This window comes from Musca vetustissima, unplaced genomic scaffold (genome assembly GCF_032173495.1).
Source record: "Musca vetustissima isolate MV318-11 ecotype Yass unplaced genomic scaffold, APGP_CSIRO_Mvet_v1 utg64379, whole genome shotgun sequence".
Classification (NCBI taxonomy): Eukaryota; Metazoa; Arthropoda; class Insecta; order Diptera; family Muscidae; genus Musca; species Musca vetustissima.
The window spans coordinates 56910-81044 of record NW_026884349.1 but is presented as its reverse complement, the minus strand read 5'-3'; the positions used below and the strand labels follow the sequence as shown (position 1 = coordinate 81044).

The window sequence follows — 24135 nt, the reverse complement described above, 5'->3', positions numbered from 1 at the left end:
ACACACAAAAATTTTACGATGTCAAACGAACAATGAAATGTTTTGCAAACAATGCTCTCTGGAGAACAATCATTTTTTGCAAATGTTCAAATAACACAGAGGCCATCATCAGCATCATCATTGTCGTCATCAAATAACAACAAAAACTACAAAAACATAATTCACACGAAAAATAAGCAGAACGAAGATAAATGAAGGCAAGCAAGTGCACAGCAAACATGAAATGTCCCATCTTAAGTTGTTCTAACGTCAAAATTAATTGCTGCTCCTAGATTTGTTAATATACTCGTGAATAGAGAACACCAAGAAGCAGAAGACGAACTCAACTGAACAGAACTGAATTGAAAAGTGGCATGCTCTCCTGCATCTTCAATGATTAGAACAAAAACAAGAGCTAGAAGAAACAGAATACCATGTTTTCCGAACACAAACAACGAATGAGTAATCAAAAACATCAACAGTCACCAAAAAGTCTGAAGAATGTCCTGACCTACCTGTTACAATACTGCTGTTGTTTGGAGGACCCAGTATATGGGCAACACCAATAACTAGATTAAGACGACAAAAGTCGGAGCAGTACCCACAGCAGCATCAGCATCATCAAAATCACAATCTTCCACTACAGTTGCTGCAGCAGCAACAACAGCTACATGAACACCATCATTACTAACAACAACAACAAAAGTTTCCAGAAAAAAGTACTTCGGATTGTGAGCACAAAAGTTTGGTGGAACTCATCAAGACTAGTCCCATAATACTTAAAGCTTTGGGTTCCCACATTTTTAGTCCGGCTGAAAGCAACAACTACAACAATAACTACGATGAATATGTTGATCTGCCTGGTGGACATAGTGACGATGATGTTTTATTATCGTCCTGACAAAGTGAACAAATTCAATTTGCCAGATATAAAGCGACTTCATCATCGTCATCAGCAGCAACGTCATCGTCGTCTGCATCCTCATCGTCGTCTGCATTCTCGTCAACATCGTTCGATTCATCCGCATATCCAGCCTCCCAGTTGAGTGCAAAAAGTCTACTAGAAGAGCGCATAGCGCAGACCAGACAAAAGCCAAACGGGCAAAATTCCCTTGACATGCTGACAGCAAAATGTGACGCCATTCAGTCCTACTCATCCCTGGATAGTGATGCCCTTTTAATAACATTAACACCGGACACCATTTACAAAGGAGCTTCGCTTTTGAAAACGGCAACAAATGCCGTAGTTACTCCAGCCAACACTCGAAATGCAGGTAGTGGTGCTTTTGGCAGTGGCAACGGCAGTGGTGGTGGTATCAATTCTGCTGATCCAGTTGATGCAGCCAATGATGGTGACACATTGTATTCATCGTCGGAATCTGCGGTTGAGGGGTAAGTGCAAAAGCTTAGATATCATTATTTTGTAAATGACTTTTGTAAAATGCAGATGCAGAGGGATTTGGGGATATACTTTTAATAAGTTTTCAGGATTTAAAGATAAAAATTAGATAAAGGGAAGAATTTAAGGAAATGAATATCCTTTAAGGTATTTACAATTCCCAGTTCACTTGCAATACATGAGGATTTTTATACCCTTCACCACATGGTGGTACAGGGTATTATGTCTTTGTGCATATGTTTGTAACAGGTAAAAGGAATGGAGATAGACCCATGGTTCCTTTTGAGAATATTCATAGAATCACTTTCTGAGTCGATTTATGCATGTACGTCCGTCCGTCTGTTAATGTTAAATTGTAAACAAAGTACAGGTCGCATTTTTGATTCGGATTGGATGAAATTTGACACAGCTCATTCATTTGGCCCAAGGACGAACCCTATTGAAATTGAGAAAAATTGGTTCAGATTAAGATATGGCTCCCATATAGTTTCGTCTGATTTTAGGTAAATGGTGCGTCAAAGTCCCTGCAAATCTTTTGATTTGCACGAATTTTGGCGTAGCGTACAAAATTAAGTCTAGAATGATTTGTGCTAAGTTTCGTGAAAATCGGTTCAGATTTTGATATAGCTCCCATATATATTTTCGCTCGATTTAAGGTAATTGGTGCATCAAAGTCCCTATATATCTTTCGATTTGCACGAATTTAGGTATAGCATACTGAATTAAGTCTAGAATGATAGGTTCATGTTAATTGTACACCAAGTAATCAATGTCTGATTGAGATTAAATTTTAAATCGTGCAGCATACCAATAGCAAGTGTCAAGTTTGTTAGGTTTCGATATAGATAAAGATCACATATTTATGTTCCTTAAATTTAATGTCAATGTTCCTTCTAAAAGCCGACGTCTTTTAAGATACATATGTAGAATATGCACAAAGTGGTGAAGGGTATCATAAAGTCGGCCCAGTCCGACTTTACTACTTTCCTTACTGGTTAATAATAAATTTGTGGGTTAAATTAAGATTTAAGGTTTTTAAGCAAGACTTCGACAAGAGACGACCATCTTAACAAATGCAAATATGTGGATATTATTTTTGTCATGGGAGTAGAATTACATCTCGGAACGCCTGCTCCGAACACTTTTTATCCATGCGGGGATAGAGGGAAACATCGGAGCTCGCATTTACCACAGCTCTATTGCGATGAGGTGCAATTAATGTAGGGAATGGGTACATTTTTAGAGGTTGTTCCGTATTAGAACGGATACAGAGACTTTTATTCTTCTTACACCACTCGGTTCAGAACAGATCTATTTGGACCCATACTTTTGGGGCAGTACCGCTTGGTTCCCCAGCTCCATCATGAATTGTGACATTCAGTCCTATGTAATGACCAGGGGGTAAATCGCTGTCCGAGCAAATTTGTAGCTCAACACATCGCAAACTGAATGATTACCACGGACCACCTCACCATCATCGTCTCATCAACCATGGGAATGCTAATAGGCAAAGTGTTAGAGATTTCTCCAATCGCCGCTTCAGAGTCTATCGCCTCATATCCTCCCTCGGTTAGGTGAGATGGAAGATCTGAGCTCGATATATACCTGCAGGACAAAATCCTGTCGACGAAACAACGAGTTTCAAATTTTAGGCATCAAATATTCGGATATATGGATACGACAGCTATGTTCGTTGGCGGTTACGTTCTCACTGACGTCATCTGTAAATGACAGAGCATTCCATCGGCCCTCAAACCACACCAAACTGTTGTTATACCCTTCACGGCACTGTGGTACACGGCATTATGTCTTTGTGCATATGTTTGTAACATGCAAAAGGAAACGAGAAAGACACATGGTTACTTTTGAGAATATGCATAGAATCACTTTTTAAGTCGATTTATGCATGCCCGTCAATCTGTCTGTCCATGTTAAATTGTAAACAAAGTACTGGTCGCATTTTTGATTCGAATTGGATGAAATTTGGCACAGCCCACTTATTTGACCCAAGGACGAACCATATTGAAATTGGGAAAAACCCGGTTCAGTTTTATATATAACTCCCATATAAATTTTCGTCCGATTTAATATAAATGGTGCTCCAAAGTACCTATATATCTTTCGATTTGCACATGGTCTGTCCCGCCCGACTTTACTTTCCGTACTTGTTTTTCTGGATGAAATAGTAGCTCTGGAATCCCTCAAGGTTTTTCTTCGTTTCAAATGCAGGAATTAAAAAATTAAATAAAAAAAAACATATTTGACTAAATAATGTAAAATATTTACCTATGAAATGTAATTTGTATGTTCTCTCTAATCCAATTCATTGGCAATGATATGAAACCATCAGCAACACTAATTTAACATGATTTTCCAATACATTAGCTTTAATTAGGCTACCTCTCACTCTCATGTTTCATATTTTTTTTTTTTTTTTTTTTTTTTTTTTGACAATTAAACGCAACCATAGAGCCATTATCGTGTTTCGGTGGGAATTTATTAAAAATGTTGCCGACAGACTTAATTATTTTTGGCGAATTGGTAACAATGGACTAGCAACAACAACATCGTCATGGTTATTCTGTAGACACGTCAATGCCATCGTCGCCATCATCAGCATCCGTCCACCAGCAATCACAACACCAACCGCGTCACCATCAGCCGTCACAACAAAGCAAACAAATCCTGAAGATCAGCATAAATGGTTTACATCGTTTGTCAGCACAATTTGAAAGTTTTATATGGACACATTTAGGTAAGTTTTGGAATATGTGCGCCATGTAGAAAATTAACTGTCTATGTCTATATTACTACAGTAAAACATATTTACAAGAATATTGTCGATGCGAATGATATCCAACGAATGAAAACTATTTTCAAAGTTACACTGCATAAAACCAAAAAGGAATTTTCCAAGATGAAGTCAAGTTTATGAAATACTACCCTATCGAGTACGAATGGTATTGGGACAACATAATGAAAGTTTTGTATGTTTGCTCCCTCCACCAGTATTCAATTAGTTATTTCGTTTAAAACACATGGAATAGAGGATATATTTTTGACCAGAATGAAATTCTATTTCAATTTTACCAGTCCCGTTTGCATATTGAGATCACGATAAGGGTAGTTATATAAGATAGAGCTGTTGGTTCGGAAATTTTAACTGAAAATGCGATATAGGTAGCCTTATAATATATAACAATATCGACAGGTACGGTTATATGGGGGCTATATCAAAACATGGACGCAGAGACCCCATTTTCCATACCAGTATTAGTTTTGGCATTAAAAACATATGAGCCAAACTTTGGCCGCCAATGTCAAGTGGTTTGCCTGTTAATGAGTTTATATCCAATATTTGGGTAAATACACAAAAGGCGGTCTTTTATATGGGGGCTAACAAAAAACGTAGACCTACGTCGATACAGTTTTGCATGGATAGTTGGTACCCATAGAGAACTCCCTGTGCCATATACTTTTTAAATGCGGCTAATAGACACAAATTACCTAAAATCGGGAGGTACGGTTATATGGGGGCTATATCAAAACTTGCTCTCAGACACCCCATTTCCCATACTAGTATTAGTTTTGACACGTGTTTAAAGTATTGTAAAACTATCCATTTTAAATCGATTTGATATTATAGAAACCTTACCGACTCAATATAGTAAACACCGAAATAAATACCCGCAAATGGGTATTTACCCACGCATTGGGTATTTATCAGGTAAATACCATTTATTTATGTTCCTTAAATTTAATGTCAATGTTCCTTCTAAAAGCCGACGTCTTTTAAGATACATATGTAGAATATGCACAAAGTGGTGAAGGGTATCATAAAGTCGGCCCAGTCCGACTTTACTACTTTCCTTACTGGTTAATAATAAATTTGTGGGTTAAATTAAGATTTAAGGTTTTTAAGCAAGACTTCGACAAGAGACGACCATCTTAACAAATGCAAATATGTGGATATTATTTTTGTCATGGGAGTAGAATTACATCTCGGAACGCCTGCTCCGAACACTTTTTATCCATGCGGGGATAGAGGGAAACATCGGAGCTCGCATTTACCACAGCTCTATTGCGATGAGGTGCAATTAATGTAGGGAATGGGTACATTTTTAGAGGTTGTTCCGTATTAGAACGGATACAGAGACTTTTATTCTTCTTACACCACTCGCTTCAGAACAGATCTATTTGCACCCATACTTTTGGGGCACTACCGCTTGGTTCCCCAGCTCCATCATGAATTCTGACATTCAGTCCTATGTAATGGCCAGGGGGTAAATCGCTGTCCGAGCAAATTTGTAGCTCAACACATGGCAAACTGAATGATTACCACGGACCACCTCACCATCATCGTCTCATCAACCATGGGAATGCTGATAGGTAAAGTGTTAGAGATTTCTCCAATCGCCGCTTCAGAGTCTATCGCCTCATATCCTCCCTCGGTTAGGTGAGATGGAAGATCTGAGCTCGATATATACCTGCAGGACAAAATCCTGTCGACGAAACAACGAGTTTCAAATTTTAGGCATCAAATATTCGGATATATGGATACGACAGCTATGTTCGTTGGCGGTTACGTTCTCACTGACGTCATCTGTAAATGACAGAGCATTCCATCGGCCCTCAAACCACACCAAACTGTTGTTATACCCTTCACGGCACTGTGGTACACGGCATTATGTCTTTGTGCATATGTTTGTAACATGCAAAAGGAAACGAGAAAGACACATGGTTACTTTTGAGAATATGCATAGAATCACTTTTTAAGTCGATTTATGCATGCCCGTCCGTCTGTCTGTCCATGTTAAATTGTAAACAAAGTACTGGTCGCATTTTTGATTCGAATTGGATGAAATTTGGCACAGCCCACTTATTTGACCCAAGGACGAACCATATTGAAATTGGGAAAAACCCGGTTCAGTTTTATATATAACTCCCATATAAATTTTCGTCCGATTTAATATAAATGGTGCTCCAAAGTACCTATATATCTTTCGATTTGCACATGGTCTGTCCCGACTTTACTACTTTTCGTACAGGTTTTTCTGGGTGAAATAGTAGCTCTGGAATCCCTCAAGGTTTTTCTTCGTTTCAAATGCAGGAATTAAAAAATTAAATTTAAAAAAAAACCTATTTGACTAAATAGTGTAAAATATTTACCTATGAAATGTAATTTGTATGTTCTCTCTAATCCAATTCATTGGCAATGATTTGAAACCATCAGCAACACTAATTTAACATGATTTTCCAATACATTAGCTCTAATTAGGCTACCTCTCACACTCATGTTTCATATTCGTTTTTTTTGCAGACAATTAAATGCAACCATAGAACCATTATCGTGCTTCGATGGGAATTTATTAAAAATATTGCCGACAGATTTAATTATTTTTGGCGAATTAATAACAATGGACCAGCAACAACAGACACAACAACATCGTCATGGTTATTCTGTAGACACATCAATGCCATCGTCGCTATCATCATCAGCATCCGTCCACCAGCAATCACAACACCAACAGAGTAACCATCAGCCGTCACAACAAACCAAACAAATCCTGAAGATCAGCATAAATGGTTTACATCGTTGGTCAGCACAATTTGAAAGTTTCATATGGACACATTTAGGTAAGTTTTGAAATATGTGCGCCATGTAGAAAATTAACTATGTCTATAATACTACAGGGAAACATATTTACAAGATCCGTGTCGATGCGTTAAAGAGTTACGCAGGGAGAGGAAAACAATTTAACATAAAATCTTAATGTAATATATAATCTCACATATAACAAGAACGATATCCAATGAATGAAAACTATTTTCAAAGTTACACTGCATAAAACCAAAAAGGAATTTTCCAAGATGAAGTCAACTTTATGAAATACTACCCTATCGAGTGCGAATGGTATTGGGACAACATAATGACATTTTTTATGTTTGCTCCCTCCACCATTTGTCATTTCGTTTGCAACACATGGAAATATTCACCTGAAATCCAACAGAGGATATATTTTTGACCAGAATGAAATTCTATTTCAATTTAACCAGGCCCGTTTGCATATTGAGATCACGATAAGGGTCGTTATATAAGCCTTATAATATATAACAATGCCCAGTTGTTCAAAAAATATCAATTGTCTGCTATTATATAGTTATATAGCTAGTTACTTGGTGATCTAGTTACTTCATAATCCAAAAAGGAACACAAAATAGACAGTTGGATTTTTTTGTCAATTGAAAAATTTGTCTACGCACATCACACCAATTCAGTAGTTACTGGTAATGCAAAGGGTAATGAAACAACTATCGAAATGACTGTAACGCAGGCAGGGACAATTGATTTCCCAATGACATACCCATGTTAAATTCACCAGTCTAGGGTATGAAGTGGTAACTAGTGGTACTTACAGGTAATTAGTGAAATATCTAGTTCATCACCAGTTACTCGAACTACTGGGTATCGACAGGTACGGTTATATGTCTACCAGTATTAGTTTTGGCATTAAAAACATATGAGCCAAACTTTGGCCGCCAATGTCAAGTGGTTCGCCTGTTAATGAGTTTATATCCAATATTTGAGTAAATACTCAAAAGACCTTTATATGGGGGCTACCAGAAAACATAGACATGAATCTCGCTCGAATTCGAGCGGGAGTACTCCTGCGAGTAGAAAAAGTAAATAGAGTTTACTCTATTTTTCTTTGCCACTCAAATAAGAGCGGAGATGCTTTGCTCGTTTTCGAGTGGGAGTGAAATACGCTCGAAATCGAGCAGATTACACTCTTGCGAGTACTCTTTTATTATATATATTTTTTTGTGATACCGTTGTTTTACTTGATGTTGTTTGTGTGCATTGTTTGTTTGTTTTGTGATGTTTGGTTTGCAGTACTGCTGGGAAAGCATGCATCAACAAGCTCGTTTTCTGCGTTCTCTTTATGTAAGTCATTTCATATAAGATTTTTATTCGTACATCACATGTGTAAACATTTTCAATAAACAAAATAATCAATGTCCTTTTATGTTTTTTGTAATGATCTATCTCCCCACACCACACAAAAGATCAACATCAAAAAAAAATTTTGGTACTACACACACACACAAATAACCAAACAACCAAATTTATTTGTCCACTCGATTTCACTCTTAGAGTGAACTCTTACTCTATTTCGAACGTTTTCACTCACACTATTTTTCTTCAACAAGGAGTACTCGCGTGCACTCCCAAACAAAATAAAAGAGTGGAGAGTATACTCCCTAAAAACTCGTACTCTTTACTTACTCCCGCTCGGGAGTATTTTTCACTCGCGAGTAAAATCGAGCAAATCGGAGCTCTGGTTGGTACCCATAGAGAACTCCCTGTGCCATATGTTTTTATACCCTTCACCACACTGTGGTACAGGGTATTATGTCTTTGTGCATATGTTTGTAACAGGCAAAAGGAAACGAGATAGACCCATGGTTCCTTTTGAGAATATGCATAGAATCACTTTCTGAGTCGATTTATGCATGTCCGTCCGCCCGTCCGTCTGTCTGTCCATGTATTTTTGTGAGCAAAGTACAGGTCGCATTTGTGATCCGAATTGGATGAAATTTGGCACAGCTCATTTGTTTGGCCCAAGGACGAACCGTATAGAAATTGGGAAAAATCGGTTCAGATTTAGATATAGCTCCCATATATATATTTAACCGATTTAATGTAAACGGTCCCTATATATCTTTCGATTTGCACGAAATTTGGTACAGCATAATGAATTAGGTCTAGAATGATGTCTGAAAATCGGTCAAGATTTAGATATAGCTCCCATATATAGTTTCGTCCGATTTCATGTAAATAGTGCCCCAAAGTCCCTTTATATCTTTCGATTTGCACGAAATTTGGCATAACGTACTGAATTAAGCCTCGAGTGGTGTCTGCCAAGTTTCGAGAATATCGGTCCAGATTTAGATATAGCTCCCATATATAGTTTCGTCCGATTTCATGTAAATGGTGCACCAAAGTCGCTATATATCTTTCGATTTGCACGAAATTTGGTACAGCCTAATCATTTAGGTCTAGAATGATGTCTGCCAAGTTTCGTGAAAATCATGATTTAGATATAGCTCCCATATATAGGTTCGTCCGATTTCATGTAAATGGTGCACCAAAGTCGCTATATATCTTTCGATTTGCACGAAATTGGGCATAACGTACTGAATTGAGTCTAGAATGATGTCTACGAAGTTTCGAGAAAATCGGTCCAGATTTAGATATAGCTCCCATATATAGTTTCGTCCGATTTCATGTAAATGGTGCACCAAAATCCCTATATATATTTCGATTTGCACGAAATTTGGCATATCGTAATGAATTACGTCTAGAATGATGTGTGTTAAGTTTACTGAAAATCGGCCCAGATGTAGATATAGCTCCCATATATAATTTTGTCCGATTTAATGTAAATGTTGCACCAAAGTCCCTATATATATTTCGATTTGCACGAAATTTGGTATTGCGTAATGAATAAGGTCTAGAATTATGTGTGTTAAGTTTCGTGAAAATCGGTTCAGATTTAGATATAGCTCCTATATATTTTTTCTTCCGAGTGTGTGTAAATTGTGCACTAAAGACCCAAAGTTTGTCTGATTTCCACACAATTGGTACAATGAACTGTAGTTACTATAATACATTTCCTTTACATTGCTTTATATAATTTTGTCCCATTGTAAGAAGCAACCCTATATCTGACCAAATGAAAACTTTAGTGTAGGTTACAGAATGACATGTTTATGGATCCATTTTCATGTTAATGGTCCTTCAAAAATTCGACGTCTGTTATGATTCATCTGTTGAATATACCCAAAGTGGTGAAGGGTATCATATACTGGTTTTTAAATGCAGCTAATAGACACAAATTACCTAAAATGGGAGGTACAGTTATATGGGGGCTATATAAAAATATGCTCTCAGACACCCCATTTCCCATACTAGTATTAGTTTTGACACGTGTGTAAAGCATTGTAAAACTATCCATTTTAAATCGATTTGATATTATAGAAACCTTACCGATTCAATATAGTAAACACCCAAATGAATACCCGCAAATGGGTATTTACCCACCCATTGGGTATTTATCAGGTAAATACCATCTCTAGGCTCTATATATGCATCGATTTAATAAACAACTGCATAGTTTAAAACATGAACCATTATTAAAACATTTCTGGAAAAATGTTTTTTTTTTTATTCACTAGGAATCCGATATGAAAAAAACAATAGTCACTGGAAAAATTATGTGAAACCGATATGAAAATTTCGACCAATATAGATACTGTATTTTACCGTCCAATATTTCGGAATTTATGAAAGCCTTTAAAACACCAAAGAAGTAAAAACGTTGTAATGTTCGGCCAGGACGAATATATCAAAGTTCTAAAAGTTCTATCTCCGATTGCGATAGAACTTTTAAAGATTTTCTACTCAATGATTATCCAAAAATTAAAATTACAGCCCATTTGTATAAAATACCGTTGTTTGGGACGTATTGGGGCTACCCTAAAGTGTGGACTAATATTGATAACTTTTAGCAGAAATATTTCAAAAATTTTTAAAAATTAATCTCGACACTAAATCCAATACACGTTATTTTAGGTTCGATTTGGTATGTTGTGCACTTATTCGTCCTAAGCGGATAAACTTTAGTTATTTGGTACATCATTTTGATGAAATCGGATGAAATTATATATGGCAGCTATATTTAAACTTGAAACGTCTTCAATCCAATACGCTATACAATATTTCATGTAAAGCGAACAGACATAGGCTCCTCTATTTGCACCAATTGCATAAAAGCGGACTAAAGTATATTTGTGAGCTATATTTAAATCTGAGCCGATTTCAACCAAACTTAGCATGCATCAATCAAGACTTAATTAAATACTCTCTGCAAAATGTTGTCATAAATGCGACCTGTACTTTGTTCGCAAAAATACATGGACGGACAGACAGACGGACATGCATAAATCAACTCAGAAAGTGATTCTATGCATATTGTCGAAAGGAACCGTGTGTCTAACTCGTTTCATTTTGCCTGTTACAAACATATGTACAAAGACATCACACCCTGTACTTAAATACTTAAAATACCGAATATGTGGGATACCAAGAAAAATCGAGCGATATATCTCAGTTTCAATAACAATAATCACAGATGTGACATAAATTTAGGTTTAGAATTCCTATCTTCAATATTGCAGAAGTGTAGTTTCGAATTTTTGCTTTAATAAATATGTCCTATCGACAGGATTTATTTCAATTTGCATGGGCTTAAAGAACACGGCGATACTAGGGATCTAATTCTGAACAGACTAACTAACTCTGTGGTGACTATAATAATATTGAATGGACTGACAGCCATGAATAATCGGCTCAGATTCTAAATAGAATACCATTAATTAATCTATTGTTTATTTTAGCATGTTCTAGAAAATACAATTTTTGCTGTCCTACTTTCAAATACAACTTCCAATTACCCTACATGAATTTGTCTTTCGATTGTGTATCTGATTTTTCAACAAAGGGGAGAAAAAAATGAAGGACATGTTTTCACATGCATTCATGATGGTGTTGGTGGTTCCGTTTCATTTGAATTTTCCCTGACATGTGCCAATTTGCATAAGTACCTGATTTCTTTGTTTCGATTTGGTTTTTGCATTCATCCAACTAGTTGAACGGAAGGAACTATGCATGTTTCGATGCTACTACTCTTTTATCGGATCACTTGAATACAACAAAACGAGAAATAAGTTATGAGTGTGTGTTCATACTGTTCCGCACTTCTTCAAAGTGTCAGTGATGCGTTAACACATATCTTATCGATTTTTTTACCCAGTATGGGTTTCAGTGATGCACACGACACAAACACACATACAATCAGCCACTATATGGTTGTCCTTTATAAAATATGCACATGCATAACATGAATCATACGTATCGTGCAACTTGAAGCTGAATACAAACTAACAATTGACTTTATTTTACATTCAGGGTGCATTGACTTGTTTTTCCTTTTCCATTTTAATTGTTTTAGTTTTTCATTTTTTATTTGTGGTTTCATGTAACTTTTTTTGGTTTCTATTTTATTTTGCGTTTTTTTATTTTCTTTTTCATTGCAACATTAGAACTGGGTGTTTTATTTAGGGCTTCATCAGTGTTGTTTATACCCTTCACCACACTGTAGTACAGGCTATTATGTCTTTGTGCATATGTTTGTAACAGGCAAAAGGAAACGAGATAGACACATGGTTCTTTTTGAGAATATGCATAGAATCACTTTCTAAGTTGATTTATGCATGTCCGTTTGTACGTCCGTCCGTCTGCCTGTCCGTCTGTCTGTCCATGTTAAATTGTAAACAAAGTACAGGTCGCATTTATGATCCGAATTGGATGAAATTTGGCATAGATCACTTATTCGGTCCACGGACGAACCCTATTGAAATTGGGAAAATCGGTTCAGATTTAGATATAGCTCCCATATATATATTTATCCGGTTTAATGTAAACGGTCCCTATATATCGTTCGATTTGCACGAAATTTTGCATGGGGTAATGATTTAGGTCTAGAATGATGTGTGTCAAGTTTCTTGAAAATCGGTTCAGATTTGGATATAGCTCCCATTTATATTTTTTTCCGATTTAAATGGTGCACCAAAGTCCCTATATATCTTTCGATTTGCACGAAATTTGGCACAGCGTAATGAATTAGGTCTAGAATGATGTGTGTCAAGTTTCCTGAAAATCGGTTCAGATTTGGATATAGCTCCCATTTATATTTTTTTCCGATTTAATTTAAATGGTGCACCAAAGTCCCTATATATCTTTCGATTTGCACGAAATTTGGCACAGCGCACAGTGGGTTAGCGTACCATGTTTTCTTGGATCAAATCAGGGAAGCTATATTAGAATAATTTTTCTTTATTTTTTAGTTAATACCATTAAAATAAGTTAAAAAAATGTTTTCTAAGTATATTTGAGTATAATTTTATTAAGTAGTGCCAAATATCAGTGTAGGTATATAGTGCAAGGAGTACAATATGATAACTTAAACATTGAATTTTATACATCTTAAAGTTAATCATCCACATCGTCATCATCCGCAGCCAGGGATGGTCCGTATGACGAATTTTCAGGTTTCCGACTGTCAAAAAGGTGTAAACGTCGTATACCTGCATAAAATGTAGTAAACGTCATTTATTTCAATATTATCACCATATACAGTAATTTTCATGAACATATATCATTTTTACTGTATATCTGGTTATTCTTTACTAGAACTGATAAAAAATTCTGAATTTTTTTAAGAAAAAAATGTTGATATTCGATATGAATTTGAATAAAGCATACGTTATTTCCAAATCGATAAATGTAAATAGCTATTTTATAAAAAACATAATGGTTTTGAGTGGGTTTCCGACGTTTCTGACGTATGTATTATACGTCGGAAATGTATGTCATTTACGTCACTGTTTCTGACAGGCCATCTCCGTCCGCAGCATCACCAACTTCTGATAATTGCTCAATATGCAAAAGGGCATTTGACACACTTTCGGGTCCGTGAATAAAAAACTTGTGCAAAATGGTAGGCATATTATACCAAGGATACGTTTCAACAAAAAGTCGTCCTGTATTGTGTGCATACATTTGAAATTTTTCATTATTAACCTCATGGCCACTGGATACAGCTATAACCGACACGTGCATTTTTATTAAATTAACATATATTTTTGTTATTTCGGCAGATTTTTTTAGCGTTTTGGTGCGTTTTTTTTTATTTCTTTAGCTAAAAATGTCATCTTGTCATTCATTGTTTGAGCGCTCGAATTCATCATAAGCTTCGACGATTATAAAAAACAACGTTCGAACTTGTATCAATAAAAAATGCTAATAAAGATCCCTTTTACCCGACTACTTGAAACTGCACAACACAGGCACTATTTGTCAGAACAATGAATATTATTAATATAAACAAAAACAAAATATTATTGTAACAAAGAATATTATTAAAAGAAACAAAAATAACAACAATAAAATAATTAGAAAAAATAACATGAAAAACAAGAAAACACAACACTCAACAACATCACCAGCCACGAGATCAATGTGACTTTTAGCTAATTTGACTGCTGCAACACTTGTATTAAACAATGCATAGCTTCTAAAAGGCACAAAAGGGCAGCGTAAAATTTTGCAATATAACACAGATTTATGTCCTCTTTAATATAAACCAAAAAATATGACACGAATCTGGACGAATAATAACTATTTATCCATTTAAAATATAAAAATATTAATTTTTTTGGCATTTTCAATATAAATAACTAAATCTTAATCACTTCCAAACACAATTTCATACTCAAATGTTAACGAAGTATTTGCAAAATAACCCAAACTTTATGGTTCCGTTGAAAAATGTTTAACTTTTACAATACTTTTTAAAATAAATAAAATTTTCAACGGAAACGTTTTCATTTTTTTCATCCTTTTTTGGCACAAAAATTTGTATGAAGTTTGACTTTGACATTTATTTCAACGACAAGTGATGTAGAATTTTATATACTTTAACCGTGTGCAAAAATTTTTAACGATACTTAAAATTTAATTTTTTAATTAATCCAAGGAAACAGGGTATTCTAACCCACTGTGCAGCGTAATGAATTAGGTCTAGAATGATGTGTGTTTAGTTTCTTGAAAATCGGTTCAGATTTAGATATAGCTCCCATATAAATTTTCGTCCGATTTAATGTAAATGCTGCACCAAAGTCCACATATATTTTTCTACTTGCACGAAATTTGGCATAGCGTACTGAATAAAGTCTAGAATTATGTGTATGTTTCGTGAAATCAGTTCAGATATAGATATAGCTCGGTTCAGATTTTACCCAAATTGATACTATTACATAACGTGTGGCAAATTTTGTTCAAATCGGTTCAGATTTAGATATAGCTCCTAGATATAGATTCATCGGATTTTTAGTAAAAGGTGCACCAAAGACCCAATGTTAGGCCGTTTGCTACAAAATTTTGCACAACGTACTGAAATTTATATTGCCTAATGTTTTCAAAATTTTGTAGGAATCGTTTCCGATTTAGATATAGCTCCCATATATGGTTTCGTCCGATTTTAGTTAAAAGTACACCAAAGACCCAACGTTGGGCCGATTGACATAACATCTTGCACAACATACTGAAGTTAATATAACTCAGCATGTGTTAAGTTTTGTTGAAATCGGTTCAAATCGGTATATATTTTCTCCCGATTTTAATTAAATTGATGCACCAAGAACTCGAAATGTGGTCATATGTACAAAACATACTGAAATTTGTATAACCTAACCTGTGACAAGTTTCGATTAAATTGGTTTATATTTCGATATAGCGTTTGTATATATTTTCGTCTGATTTTAAGTAAATGGTGCAAAAACTTCTCATGTTTATCAGGTATTTATCCAAATAATCAACGGGTGTCCGATTTATATTTGCTTTAAATTAATTTACAATGTTAGGATTCATCTGTTGAATATACCCAAAGTGGTGAAGGCTATCATATAGTCGGCTCCGTCCGACTTTACTACTTTCCTTACTGGCTTTATTTATTTTACTGTTGCTGTTGTCTGTCTTTGCTTTATGTGAAAGAATGATAGATAGCTGGAAAATTTATTGAGGGTAAAACTGTGATTTGTTGAGGCACTTCTGATTCGCGTGACTTCATTTCAGGTGAATGTTCGATTGGTGCGAACGTTTCGATTTAATTGAGGAATTCCATATATGACACATGAAGTAATTCAAGTGACACATTGCCACCCTTCGTGGAACATAAATCATTTGAGAGATTTAAACCTTTAATCCGATTGAAATGAATTATTGGAAACCAGGAATGCAGTAGAGGTATGCTTTAAAATTGAAATAGAAATTTGGTTTCGAACGTATAGATGTGGACTATTGGTAAATTAGAATTAAAGTACATTAAGCCATAATGGGGATACAACGTGAAATAAGTAGAAATTTTGTTCAGGTGTTGTGTAACGTAAAATAAAATTTTGAAGTAAATTTTCAGTAGAAAAAGAGTATCATTTCAAAATCTGGTTTTGTGCAGGATTATATATCTACAGGATATTTTCACCTTGAGGTGGAGGGCATCAACATTTTTCAATAATAAAAAGGTCTGGACCTTCAAATTATTGCTGTGTCATTTTAACCCTTTCAGTGTTTTTGTCGAATATATTCGACATTTAAAATTACTCTCTTCCTTTGCAATTTTTCGTTTATCCTATGTACCGTTACAATTGATGTCACTGTTTTTGATGAAAGACAGGCAAAACTGTCCGAGGGTTAAAATAAAAATTGTTTTTTTTTTTCTAAACTCTGTGTCATCATATGATTTTAAGTACACAATTTTTGTTGACACTGAAAGTCTGCTAGCAGGCTGATGTCTGTGAAAGTTAAAGACCGAATTACAGGCAGGTGATTGCGTGAGACATTAAAAAAAGGGCATATATTGAACTTTTTAAAGCCTTGAAATCAACTGTCAAAGCTGAAAAATTTGCTTCGTCTCTGAACACAATTTGTCGATAAAAAAGTGGATCTTCGGCCAACTTTACATGAATCCATTCACTAAGAAGTCTGTATTGTGTTACGACGTTCGATTTAGTACATTTTAGTACTATTTAGTACATTTTAGTACTATTCGGATATTCATAGTTCGAATTTCCAAAAAGCCTTTCGCCTCTTTCCAATTTTAAGAGTTCTAGCTCTACCGATTCGCCAAACACAAGTGATACCATATTTAGTACTTTTTATTACTTTCCGTGTCGTTTTTGTACGAATTTCCAAAAACCCAGCCTTATCTGACACCTTCGATCTAAGAGTGACCCACATCCTAAACTTCTAGATTTAGGCTTCATCTAGTCAGTCAGTTACTTTGCTCTTTTATTAATATACAATCGTAATCGTTTATAACGACGCAATTTTAAACGACATATCGGTTAAAACAACTTAACCAAACGTCCCGAGAAGCGTTCTGCCTTTATGTTGATATCGTTTACAACGACAAATCGCTTATAGCGACCAATTTCGCCGGTCGATGATTTTGACTGTTGATTTATCGTCCTTTTTCACCTTTGCCCTATCCTTGTTCAGAAAACTTTAAATCCACCTACTCCAATAAATTTCGTCATAACTCAAAAACTATGGTGAATTTGTCATTCTGGATTCTTAGTATACTCCTCAAGGACTTTCCTCTCCACAAGGAATTTCACAACCTCAGATAATGAGCTCGATTTTGCCACACAGAGTAATGTTTGGAACGGATATTTCAAGTTCGAAGATTCAGGGGTGTCTTTTCATGGAGGCTAAAACTAAAATGTCCCTCTTTTAGTTATTTTAGATTAGAAAATAATGAGAAGCCAAAATGTAAAATTACAATAATATCATTGAAGTGAATGTTCTTTAGATTTCGCTAATTATCTCTTTTGTGCAGAAAAGCATACATACGCTCGTTATATGATTACCTCTATTAGTGGCGACTATATTTCTTCCTTTCTTAGCTAATTTAATAATATTTCATTTAGGGGGGAAATAGCACACCTCCTTCTCTATGTCTCTCTCTCCCACTACAATCTCGATGTGTAATCATCAGCTGTTTAAATTCATGTTATGGTCCTCTACCATCCACAGGTGTTCGACAGATACTTAATTGATAATGGTTTACAATACACTTAGCTTCAATGTGCAAATATTCATCCATTCATTCCACTAACAGCATTTTCGTGTAATTAATGTAGTTACAGCAACAACAACAACTACAACAACCACATCCGTCTGGTATACCCACATAGCTTATGGAAAAATAAATTAATTCGTTTTCACCATCACCGCCACCCACCACTGATATTCTTTGTCTGTCTGTGTTTTGTATTCTTTCAGGTTGGGATGATTGGAGCGATTTCACCGTTTGCAGTGTGGCCTGTGGCAAAGGCGTTCAGCAGCGCTTCCGACGTTGCCTTCTCGATAATCCCATGGTCGATATGAAAATGAATTTCAATGAAATCGAGGAAGAAGAAATCGAAGCCGAGGAAGAAGAGCTGGAGGTGGAAGAGCAAGTGGAACAGTACGATGACGATAATGAACTGATGGGCGATGAGGTTACGGGAGATGCCGAGGAGGAAAAACAATACGACGATATTGACAGAATGATATTTGAGGATGATGATGACGATGAAATCATTGAACAGCTCAAAGCTATCGACAACTATGACAGTGCCGATGATGATGACGATGGCGGACGTTCGATGCTGAATGCTGTTGCTGGCGGCGGTGGTGGTCAAGCTGTTGCCTTTGGCTTTATAAATGAACGTTATGAAAAACCGGATGTTAGAAATAAAAAGCATCGTAGAAGAGCTCAACTATCACAGGATGTTGCCAGGCAACGGAATAGAGCAAAGATCGACGACGAGGCGATGGATGGCGTTGAAGTGATGACCCAAACGGATGTATACGAAGTGGACAACAATATGTTGCACTTTGTGACAGCACCATCAGCGTCACTAGGTGGAAAAACACAATCACGAAGGGCCAAAAATAAACTTAAAACAAGAACAGCAACGACAACAACTGAACAACCCGAAATTATGCGCATATTTGAGGGTGATTTCAACGATGTCTACAGTGAACGAATTTACAATGAAAGTCCATTTAATGGTCCCCACTTGTCGGAGGATAAACGAGACTTGAAAATGCACAAAAAAGGACAGCGTTCGAAGCATAAACGTCATAAATCAGCAAAAATTGTGAGCACAATGTTCTGCGAAGGCTACAATATCGAACAGAGAACGTGCAATAATTTTGAATGTAGTGGTAAGTGAAACAATTGAATTTATTAACGTTTTGCCTTTGTGTATATTTGGTTGTCGTTGATAGGTTAGAATAATTTATGATTATGGTTTTTGGAATGCTTTAATTCTATTTGGTTGAATAAAATTAAATTTTGATGGCCTTAAATATAGATATACCACCATAACTGTCAATAACTACTACGGTTTGAAAATCTTGAACAAAATTATTAAAATGAGAGACTCAATAGCTCTAAGTGGGTTTTAAGAAATTTAGTTTGTCCATAATAGATAGAAGTAAAAAAAATCAACTTCGCAAATAACAATTTTAAATTTTCAAAGGCAAGGATTAGTATTCCTGATTTTAAGAGACTGTCATACATCTATGCAGAACATGATCGACATATATCCATCGTTGCAGAAAATTGGTAATGCTGGTCCATTTCTGACATAGTCTCAATATATATTACTAATTCCTGTTCCTGAAGAATAGAACATGTTCTTCTCCTTTTTACATAGTCTCCATACTAAGGTCCCACTTAATTATCGGTTTGTTGAGGTTCCAATCTCAAATTTTTCATAGAGCAAAAAAAACCCAGTAAGTAAAGTAGTAAAGTCGGACGGGGCCGACTATATGATACCCTTCACCACTATGGGTATATTAAACAGGACTATTAACATGAAATTGGATGAAATAAAATATGTGATATTTTTCTAAATGTGAAACGACCTTAATCTATTCATAAACATGTCATTCGTTCGTTATAATGGGACAAAAGTATGTAAATCGACTTCAAACAAATATCAATAGGTCATCCATTGGCCAATGTCTGTACATCTAGAAAAATCAACTACGTAATTCTATGCTCAATTTTGTACGTTGTGCAAAATTTGATGTCAATCTGATTAACATGAGGAGTTTGATGCCCAACTTACTTAAAATCGGGCGAAAATATATATAAAAGATATATACAAATATGAAGCGATTTCAACGAAACTTGTCACAGGTTAGGTTATACTAATCTCAGTACGTTTTGTTTTGGTGCGTCAATTACTTAAAATCAATCTATAATAAAAGGGAGCTATATCTAAATCTCAACCGATTTTCACAAAATTTGGCACACATCATTCTGGACTAAATTTACATTAAATCGAACGAAACTATATATGGGAGCTATATCTAAATCTGGACCGATTTTCACGAAACTTGGCAGACATCACTCTAGGCCCAATTCAGTACGTTATGCCAAATTTCGTGCAAATCGAAAGATATATAGGGGCTTTGGCGCACCATTAACATAAAATCGGACGAAACTATATATGGGAGCTATATCTAAATCTGGACCGATTTTCACGAAACTTGGCAGACATCACTCTCGACTCAATTCAGTGCGTTATGCCGAATTTCGTGCAAATCGAAGTATATATAGGGACTCTGGTGCACCTATTACATGAAATCGGACGAAACTATATATGGGAGCTATATCTAAATCTTGAAACTCGGCAGACATCACTCTAGGCTCACTTTAGTACGTTATGCCAAATTTGGTACAAATCGAAATATATATAGGGACTTTGGTGCACAATTTACCTTAAATCGGGCGAATATATATATGGGAGCTATATCTAAATCTGAACCGATTTTTCCCAATTTCAATAGTGTTCGTGCTTGGGCCAAATAAGTGAGCTGTGCCAAATTTCATCCAAATCGGATAATAAATGCGACCTGTACTTTCTTTACAATTTAACAGAAACAGACGGACGGACGGACATGCATAAATCGACTCAGAAAGTGATTCTGTGCATATTCTCAAAAGGAACTATGGGTCTATCTCGTGTCCTTTTGCCTGTTACAAACATATGCACAAAGACATAATACCCTGTACCACAGTGTGGTGAAGGGTATAAAAACTACTAGCAGACAACTCATAATGACATTGCCCCGTTCATGGGCATCAACATTGCGGTAGTTACCCTTCAATGTGGTATCATTGAGTTCCCCTAACTCAACTAGCATTATTTTATATTTTGTTTTGTTTATCTTTTTTTTAATTTAGCGTTTTGACCTTTCTTCACTTAAATTTTAAAATGCCCAGTTCATAACCCTGAAAAACTGTTGTAAATGGTTTATTGTTTTCTTTAAAATTTTTTTAAGTTTTAATATTTTGCTTTAGGAATAACCATGATTTATTATTGTATACAAATATTGTCAGACCATAACAATAACACCAATAATATTTCACATGTTTTGTTTTTTCGCCTCATTTACAGATGATATCAATGATTTATTGAAGTTTTATCGAAAATATCCCAGCAACGAGGAAACAAGTGCGACATCAACACAAGCATTAAATAACGATTTTAATACAGCGCCATCAGCAGCTGTATCTTCTTCATCATCATCGTCGTCTGCAGCGGCGGCATGGACCGCCACTTCTTCAGTTACAACCGCATCAGCAACTAATTTTAATGGCGGATCTGTTCCATCGACACAGACAAATGATTTGAGTCTCTGGAATGGTTTTACAGAAAATACAAATACCATAACACCAATACCGAAAAATACTGGCTTTGTTAAGACATGGCATAACTTTTTAAATTTTACCATTATGCTGACACTGCGAGCGAAGGTAAGTAGAAATAAGAGATGTGAAAAGGTGTTTATGTAAAGGCAATAAGTCCATATAAACTTTTAAACCGGGCCCTACATTTATATGGAACCAAGTAAAACAGTGTCATTCAGTGTTGGCGACAAATCTATACCGTTGAAACAGACGATGTGGTTTGCAGACGTCTGCAGTATTACTATCTAGTGTTGAGGCGGAGTATTTATACCCTACACAACTATGTTGTCATGTTGTCATATATTGGTCCTAGACCCACCTTTCTGTATACCGATCGTCACATCTCGACTATCTGAGCCGAATAAAACATTTATGTTCGTCCGTCTGTCCATTACATTTTGCAAACACAAAACAGGCCACAGTTTTGGACCAATCTTTATGAAATTTTGCATATGTGATGGGTTCTGGCAAAGATAAAATGGATAAAAAAAATTATTTTTGTTTTTCTCAAGTCGCTCTATAGGCCAAAATTATGACCAGAACATCATGAAATTTTACACAAAGAAGGGGTCTGGCCTTGAAATACGCATGGCTGTTTTGATGATTTGGATTTTTATACCAAATTTTAAGTTTGAAAGATGCATTACAATGCGAAATCGGTTACTCATTTTGAGTATTATCGTGTGTACCAGCCAGACAGACGGTCGTCCATGTATAAATCGACTACACATTTCCAAAATTTGCATAGGTTGCAGAATGACATATGTAGGGATTGATGGTAGTCGGTTTACATATATATATATATAAAGATGTCTGTTAGGATACATATGAAGAATATACTCAAAGTGGTGAAGGGTATTAAATAGGCCCAGTCCGACTTTACTACTTTCCTTACTGGTTATATTTGGACTATGTCAAAATATAAAAAAATATTGAAACTTTTCTGCGAATAATGCTTCCCAGGAATGCAAATTAAACCCAGGTTGATATTGTGACACATTCCATGGATGAACACCTTATTTAAATGATTCCGCATATATGTTTTTCACACTCTTAGGTGCCCAAAAGTGACATCTATAAAATGTTATAGACTCTTATAATATATACTACTAACTTTATTCAACTGAGTCTACACCTTCCATATATCTCCCTTCAACATTATTATATTATTATATATTCCCTTTTATTTACGTATTATGTCTTAATTCAATTTTTTATCACTATATTTCTTTTATGTTCATTCCCTTTGCTTTGATCTGAAACTTGGCTCCTCTTCAACGGCCATTTAACTCGTGTGAATGTGAAAACTTAACCTCATTGGCAGAATGACAGTTATAACTCGGCGACAGCAGTTACAACGGCGACAATATTTTCCATTCACAACGGTACACACAATCTGTACTTGGAAACATATCGAGATGGTTTACACCTGTATTTGGAAAGAGATAAAACCACTGAAATGCTGCCCATTCAATTTAATTTATACGACTATCGGTGGCATCAAGTGGCCATAAGGTGGGTAAAAACTTTGTGGCGAAAACCGGTGTGAATACATGTGTATTGCATGTATGAGTGTGTGTTTGGGAGTATCGTTTTCCCATAAATGTATTTCTGAACATCCTGTATGTGCGTGTGTGTATATATTTGTAATATTCAGCATAAAATGCCTTTGGCCCTTGGCTGAGTTACTGAAATTTACATTTTTATTGGCCATAGTTGAGGTTTTTTTGTTTCTGTTGTTTTGCGTTCCCCATTCAATGTTCAAATGTTATTATATTTTATTTTATGCGAACAACACCAAAAACACAAAATAAATTCATTTTATTACGAATTTTCATATTTGTCTGTTTTTGTTCGTTTCTTTGTTTCTGACAGCATAAAAAATGGTGATTTCATAACGATTTACATCGATTGTTCCTGGTCGAACAGTTTTGTCGTTTCGAAACGTTTATTTTCATTGCCTTTGGATGCCGATGTTGAAGTTGGACGAGGATTCAATGTAAGTATATGAATATCCAATATTGAAAGTAAAAATAAATACCAAATATTGTAATTATATTTTGTAACATTTCAATATAAAACACAATCGGAATTGTGCTATTGAAATTTTCATACATAAAAGAAGGGCAACTCTTATTCGATATTAAAGAGTAATTTTACAGTTCATGAAATTTTATTGCCGTTGTAACGGTGTAATGACACAAGTTTTCTCCGGTTGCTGGGGTGAGCTCACGGAGGCCAGGGTCTGTTACAGAAATTTGTTATCTAGTGACTGAGAGAGTAACAACACAGATTGTTTGGGTTTTAATCAAAATTTTGGTT

The 24135-nt window shown here is 35.5% G+C and overlaps 1 protein-coding gene across 1 annotated transcript in view; it reads left to right on the top strand.

Moving 5' to 3' along the window:
- LOC133331321 (uncharacterized) overlaps positions 1-24135 on the top strand; it is a 48303-nt gene that overhangs the window by 18656 nt on the left and 5512 nt on the right. The window contains exons 2-8 of the mRNA XM_061539719.1: positions 693-842; positions 915-1371; positions 6699-7015; positions 18345-19274; positions 21521-21879; positions 23138-23328; positions 23689-23812. Coding sequence (XP_061395703.1) covers positions 693-842; positions 915-1371; positions 6699-7015; positions 18345-19274; positions 21521-21879; positions 23138-23328; positions 23689-23812 — 2528 coding nt within the window. The remainder of the gene's footprint in view (positions 1-692; positions 843-914; positions 1372-6698; positions 7016-18344; positions 19275-21520; positions 21880-23137; positions 23329-23688; positions 23813-24135) is intronic.